At 25.5% G+C, this 7,964-nt stretch overlaps 1 protein-coding gene across 1 annotated transcript; it reads right to left on the bottom strand.

Annotated features, from left to right (window-relative positions):
• Nucleotides 1–257: 257 nt before the first annotated feature.
• Nucleotides 258–1,725, bottom strand: LOC124925443 (transcription termination factor MTERF6, chloroplastic/mitochondrial). Its single transcript, XM_047465443.1, has one exon. It carries the CDS (start codon nucleotides 1,459–1,461, stop codon nucleotides 478–480), a length of 984 nt encoding a protein of 327 aa, XP_047321399.1. The 5' UTR covers nucleotides 1,462–1,725; the 3' UTR covers nucleotides 258–477.
• Nucleotides 1,726–7,964: the final 6,239 nt, after the last annotated feature.

The following is a 7,964-nucleotide window of genomic DNA, read 5'->3' as shown; positions in this document are numbered from 1 at the left end:
GATTCATTTATAGTGGATATATCTCCAAGAATAATGATAGAGAACGAAAATTTAGTATCATGAATGGTGTCGAAAATAATGTATCAACATGTGATTGAACTTGAAAAATATATTTTGTTCTAGTATTAAATTTAAGTTTAATCAATTATTGATACATCATTCTCTACGTCATTTATTACATAAAATGTCAGCTCCTTAACATTACTCATATCTCAAATTCAAACCCAACCATAGATAGAAAATGTGAAAATCTGTAGAAGCAAGCAAGCTGAGCAGTTTTAGAAGACAAAACTTGAGCAAAAGTTTAGACAATTAAGGTTAAGATACATCATGTGTTAAGCAAATGAATACTGTCTATATTCTCAGACAGCACCACCCACAGACACAAAGAAAGCTCTATCAACAACATTCTCAAAGTTATAAATGAAACAGAAATCTCAAATCATCGTTACAAAAGCTAAAGCTAAGGAAAGTGGATCAGGTGGAACCGAACTTCAATAAGAACCTCTTCTGATTACAGTCAAGCATCTCACAAAGGGTACAGCTTATATTCCTTTTGTTCAAGAATTTCTGCCTCGATTCCACCTTCTTCTTAAAGCTATGCCTGAAATAATCCGGGTAATCAGTTACTTCTTCAATCCTTCTTCCCATTACGTCCACAAGAAACTTGATCTTCGGTTCTAATGAATTGTTGATACTCTTGATCAAAATAGGGGGGTACCCAGACACTAGAGCTGCTATTTGGCCACTGTCAAACCCACGACCCTTTAGATAACTATAATTCGGCTTCAGAGTCTTATCAACATCTCTACTTAAAATCTCAGGAAAGTTGATTGCAACATTCTGAATGTTTCCTTCTGTCAACCCTATTGATTTCAGAAAATCTAAAGTGGGTCGAAGTCTTTTCTCAACATTGTAACCCATTAAGTGTGGATTCTTCACCAAAATTCTACCAATCATGCCTTCTTTGTCAATGCCAAGATTATCAAGAAGATCAACCAGTACAGAAAGCTTTGATTCAATGCTATAACTAATAATTCTAGGATTGAATAATAACATTTTACCAATTTGCTTGTCTGGAATCCCAAGCCCCTGAAAGAAAGCAAGGAGTGGACAGAGCTTCTGCTCAACACCATGGTTAAGTATGTGAGGAAATTTGGTAATGGCTGAAGCAACCTGATTAGACTTTGTACTCAAAGTAGAAAGGCAATTAACCATGGGTATTATCTTGTCTTCCAAACCAAGTGTAAGAATTTTAGGGCATTTTGTAACAACAGAAGAGAGTTTTCTCTCCTGTATGCCAATGCTTTTGAGATAATCCCAGTTTTCAGAGGCTCTTTCCCTTTCCATACCATCGAGACGCTTGCATTTTTTGAACATATCAGAAATGCTCTTATCGTCAAACCCTCTATCCTTGAAAAACCACATGATACCGGTGTTTTGTCCATTGCTAGTTTCCATAGCGAGTAGAATTGGTCAATGTATTATATAATTCGTCAAGGATTGGTCAGTTGCTATTTGACATTCATACATACGAATATTGGGTTTGCGGAAAGTGATGAAAGACTGAAGTGAAAATGGAAATAGAGTAGAAGAATCAGAAACTAAAAAACCCTACCTCGCCCGCCATTTCTGATCGAAGATAACTTACGGCCGATTACCATTTTGAATCAACTGCCGTCAGCAAATACATACGGAGATAAGGGCGCAATGAAATCTTATCGGCAACGATAGAAAAAGATGAAGTTATATAGTTCCCATTTCGGCTTGCATCTGAAACCGGCTTATCTTTCCAATCGGACCCGGCCGGTCGAGTCAATATTTTTCTAATGAATCATTTGTATATTATTTTTTAATTAATTATTCACATTTTAAATAAAATAATATTTACATATACGAATTAGATGTATATTATCAATAGGTGTATTTTTTAGATTTACGACATTATAATTTGTCAAAATTTGTTTAAATGAATTAAAAAATGTGTAACATTAGGAAAGATTTGAAAAAATTTGATTAGAGATAAATTTTATATTTATTTACTTTTTAATTTTATAATGATATAACTATGTGTACGGTGACTACGGTCTACCAATTTAGACATATTTGTTTTAAATTAAATATTTTTTCAAATTTGATGAGTTTAAAATTGTTGAATACCTTTTGAATATCTTAAAATGTGTGATGTGTTTGAATAATTGAAAAATATAAATGATTATTTTGTTTTTATAAATGTAATAAATTAATGAAGGGAATGAAACTATTGAGTTAAAATAATAAGACAATATATATATTCATTTGTAATAAAAAAAAATTAAATGACTAAAATTTTGATAGTTAGAAATTTAGAATGATGTAGAGGACATAATTCAACGTTAGAGCCGGTTTGATAAAAACGACTCAAATTCAAGCATTAATAACATTTGGGTCAAAAAAAAAATAAAAATCCCTCCCTCTATCACTCCTTTTATATATATATATATCGTTTTGGATGTTTTTTCCAAATTAACAAAACATTCGTCTAATTATTTTATCGTATTATTTTCGTTTTTTAAATAGTTTATCACGTTTGTAAATAAAATGATATATAATGGCGTTTTTGGAGTATTTTAATTGTGTATTTTTTAAATTTACGTATTCTAATTTAATTTGAGTGATTAAACAAATTTGGAATCTAAGTAAATATTTAAATTTTTTTTGAAACTTTTTACATATATTTGATATTTATTTTTTTAAAGAACTTCATGACGTCTTAGATTTATATATACCAATTTAGATATATTAGTTAGTTAAATTGAGTATTTTTTTTAGATATACACATTACAAATTATCGGATAATTGAAAAGTTGAAAAATAAAGATTTTTTTTTTTAATTTTTACAAATGTGATGAATTGATTAAGAAAAATAAATAACATGTTAAATTAAGAAGATGGACCTTCATTTATTTATGTATGAGAAAAACTTAAATAATAAAAATTATAATAGCTTAAATTTTTATAGATCAATCTAGTTTAATAAAAATAAATAAATAAATAAATAATAAATAACTCAAGTTAAATCCTGTCTTAAAAATAAAAAATTAATGGGTCGTTGTGGTTTGGTTAGGGCCTAGGGCTAGGAGTGATGCGGATTGAGTTTCATATAATCTTTTTATAAATTAATTTTATTATATATATATTAAATAGAGAAATGATTAGGTGATAGAATTTAGTGAGGGAATAATTTGGCATAATCTTATTCGCTGAAAAAATCAAATAATTTATCTCTCTTCTCTATTTCCTTCCACTTTTACATTTTCCAACCAATGAATGTGATACCAAGTCATTCTCTCACCAAATTCCATCTCTCTATCACTCCTCAATAATCTCATATTAAATATACGAAGTTATCAAGACCTAAACCATGGGTACTTTGATCTAGGTATTATACTTAAGAATTTATGTTTATTTAATTATAATTTAATTTAATTTCAAAATAAATAATTAAGCCGCCATAGTAACACACTTTGATCATGTTTTTTAATAATAATAATAATAATTTGAAAAGTATTGTTCCTAAAAAAAGGAATTTCTTAATTTTTAAGAAGTTTCTACAAAACTGCTATCATGTTTAATTTATTTGTTCAAATCCTCGAGGTTTTCTAAACTGTATTCTTTGTTCAAAATAATTTAAATTGCCTGTTTCATACATTTTAAATGTCAACTATCTTATCTTATAAAAGTGTATAATGAATTAACAAGAAGTTTATAAAGAATACTAAATCAATTAAAAACTCAAAAATAAATAAATAAATTCTGTTGCAAATTGCAATACCTTCATTTTTTTTTTATAATTGTTAAGGGCTGCGCCATCATCAATTTTGAGTCCACCAATTGTTGTGAAGGGCTTGTTTAATATGAATTGATTATAATTTAATTACCTATTTATCAAATTATTCATTATTTAATATATCAAACGAGTAAACGACCCTAAGGTAACGCTAGTACGGAACATTCAAAATCCTGGGCTGACTAAAGTTTTAAATTTCAATTTTGGCTCCACCAAGTGGCAGGGAGTTAAGCTTTATTTTCTTAGGTCTGGTTTGAATAAGGTTATTTAAATAACTTAGAGAGAGAAAATAATGATTATAAGTGATGATTTTAAAGAGATGATGATATTTTTTTTAATAAAAAGACTTAAAGGTATTTATATATATAAATAAAATAAATAATAATAATTTAAAATATAAGATATTTTAGTATTTTAGTTAATAAATTTATTGATTTGAGGCTTGTTTAATTTAGCGTTTATAAGTTGAGTTTGGGCGTTTGTATAATAAGCTCTCTTACAGTAACTTTGCGTAATAAGCTCTAATAAGCTCACGGCAAAAAATTATAATTAAACACACTTTTGAGTTTAAACTCAATTTTCTCTCTACCTCTCTTCTCAACGTTTAAGATGCGTTTTTCTCTCATCATTTTTAAATATTTTTTTATTCATTCTCTCTCATCTATTTCATTCATTTCTAATTATTTTATTCATTATCTCTCATCAATTTAATATCTCTCTAATCATTTTATTCAATCTTTCTCGTCTATTCCATATATTTATAATATTTTTTATATATATTTATATAAAATTATTATAATAAAAAACATACATTTAAATATATTTTTATTTATTATTTATGATATATATATATCTTAATCTATAAATAATTAAGCAAAATATAAAATATAAATACATTATATTTTTTATTTATAATTATAATTTTAGAAATTAAACTAACCTTAATTGTCTAAAAATATTCAATTATCATTGAAATGAATGATAATACGAATAGGGAGAGAGCTCGAAAATAAATGGACAATTGAAAGATTATTAGGGGGACAGTGTGGAAATGTGAAAAATATATATAATAATTAATTATTTTTTTTATTCATATAATTTATTTCAGAATATATTATTTTTTAATTTAAATCATTTATTAATATTTAAAATTATATATTAATAAAAAAACTTATAAAATTTAATATATTAATATAATTTATTTTAAAATAGATATTATTTTTTAATTTAATTCATCTAATATCAAAAAATAAATAAATTGGGCGTATAAGCTAATCAAACATACCCAAGTTTAACGATTAAATAAGCTAAAATCATATCAAACGTACCTAAGAATAAACGGAATAAGTTGGCGTCAATAAACTAAGAATAAGTTAATAAAACTAGTTACAAACAAGCCTTGAATATGCATTTGTGAATTGGGAGACGTGCTTTATTGAAAATGTTAATTGGTATATATCTAATAAAAAAAAGTTATTAAATTCTTTTATATATTAAATAGAAAAGCTAAGAGATTCCATATAATAAAATAATAATAAATTTATGCTTTTTGTCTCCACGAATAGGTAGGCCTCGATTGAGGAAAGGGTTTTTTGGTTTTTATTTAGCTTTTATAAAAAAAAAAAAAAAACTCTTGTGTGATAAAAAATAGAAAAAAATTGGTTTTAAAATTTTGAAGACTAATTTGTCCTTTAACTTTAGAGAGTATGGTGTAAGTGAGAGAAGAATGGTTTAGAGAGAGAATACAATTAGATGGTAGTTTTTATATTAAAGTAACAAAATCATTTGATTTGATAGTTGATAATATGTTTGAGTTTTGAGATAAAAACTGAGTTTTATCCCAAAACCCTTACATCAAACAAGGCCGTAGTAAAATTGAAAGTTCTGAAATATTCTGTTTCAATTTAATTTTACTCTCACGTGTGAACATTATCCTTATTCTTCTGCTGAAATAGGTGAATATTATAACACAATACATTATTTAACATTTTATCATGTTATTTATACATTTTATGAAATAATTCACTATTGTTTTTTATTTGTTTATAAAACATAGAAATAAAAAAAAATTATAGAAAAAATGATTCATTGTTTTTATAACTAATCTTTAATTAATTTAGCTGCTACAAAATTGATGAGGATCTTGTTTGAATTTAGATTATTTGAGAAAATTATGAACTATTTTGAAATAAATCATGTTTGATGATTGATTTTTTAAAATTATATTTCAATTTTTGTAAAATGTAAGTACAATCCTACAATAATGGTCCAATACATAAGGAAGGGAGTTATAGTGAAAATTTGATAATTGCAACTTAATATTTTTGATCTCTTAGGACAGATATTTATCCATTGTACGGTCTAGTGAATTGTTTAGCTAATTTATTATCATCTTATATAAATATAAATAAATAAGACATTTTAAAATATTTTAGTTAATTATTTAAATAATGCAGAAATTTAAAAAATACTTCGAATGTGAGGATGACTTCTTTACAAACTATCATAATGTACCTCAAATTGAACTATCTCCTTTAATTATTTGTATTGTATATACATTGGGTAAGTAGCCTAAGTAGGTATTTTCCAAAAAAATAATAATAATTTGACAAAAACTTGTCACCTATTTTTTTTAGCATGATAAAAATGTTAGGCAATACTTATTTTCATATAATAAAAATGTATTTAGTTCAATATCAAATATATAACATTTTTTTTTACTTGGATTCAAAATAAAAAATAATAATTTATAATGAATTCCAAATAAAAAAAAGGCACAGTAATTAGAAGGTTCATTTGAAGATTTGTATAAAAAAAATATATTTTATTAGATAACTAGAGGGAGATAAAATTTAGAAAAGAATAAGAAGGAAAATTTAGCTAAAAAATTAATAAAATTTATATTTTTCTCTTTAAAACACTTTTTTTACTCTACATAACACCTTATTTCCTTCCTCAATTTCTCATATCCTTTCTTATCTTATTATATGTTTTTCTAATAATAAAATTATTCATTATTTAAACCACTATCTATTTAGCTTAATTGTTGAAGATTGGTGATTAAGTGAACAAAGTTAGTAATTATAATTTAAATTGAAGTATTGGTTAACTTTGTGTTAAGCTTGTTTTTATCATTCTATAGAAGTCTTGGATATTAACTTCGACCCTTCTTTGTATCCAATCCCAGAAAAGGAAGAAAGAGTCAATCAATTCCTTTTCGGTCGGTTTTTATTTGAGCAGCCATGGCTCTCCATTGGCTGACGAACTCACTGAATGAATCGTCTGGATCACTTTATTTTTTAAGTCTGAACTAACTTCTTAACTAAAAATACAATTAAATTATCACTTAAACAAATGAAATACGTTTATCTTATTTTATAAAATTTAAATTGAAGTACAGAATATTATAATAATTAAATCAATAAAATCAATTAAGAGGACAATTCATGTCTGTTATGATAGACAAGTTTAAGTTGACAGTTGACCGATATTAATTTAATCTCATATGTTAAGTAATTTGGGTCAAACACAGTCTTATAATTTAATTGTAATTGATGGTAACTCGACTCGATTGACTTATTGATTTAACTCATCTCAAACCTAACCCGATTTAATTAATATCATATTCCTATTTTAGATTAAAATAACATTAACACAAAAGAAATAAAATGTAATTTAATCAAAAATTCATTTACAAAAAATCTTATAAAAAAAATGAAAAATGAAATAAAAAATACACAAAATCCTACTAAAAAGAATTATAAACAAGTTCTCATCTATTTTGGGTCATTTATTTTTACCTAAAAAAATACCTTAATCACCTGATTCTTTTTTTTCAAATCGCATTTTCGTCTTGTTTCGGACTTCGACTACCCTAAATAAAACCAAATAACTTATTTTTTTTACTAAACTGTTTTTATTTAAAATATTAATAAATAAATAAAAAAACCGAAATAACTAACATCAAACAAACCCTTAACTGAAAAGTATTTAGAAACGCGTAAGAGGACTAGTAAGAAATGATGGATATATATGCACACACGTAGGAAGGGAGAAAGGAAGGTAGTATCCATTATATATATATATATAATTGACAACTAACTTTTTCTCTCTCTATATAATATATATATATATA

Source organism: Impatiens glandulifera, chromosome 2, assembly GCF_907164915.1.
Source record: "Impatiens glandulifera chromosome 2, dImpGla2.1, whole genome shotgun sequence".
Lineage (NCBI taxonomy): Eukaryota > Viridiplantae > Streptophyta > Magnoliopsida > Ericales > Balsaminaceae > Impatiens > Impatiens glandulifera.
Note: the sequence above shows the minus strand (reverse complement) of the source record. Positions and strands in the feature narration are given on the sequence as shown.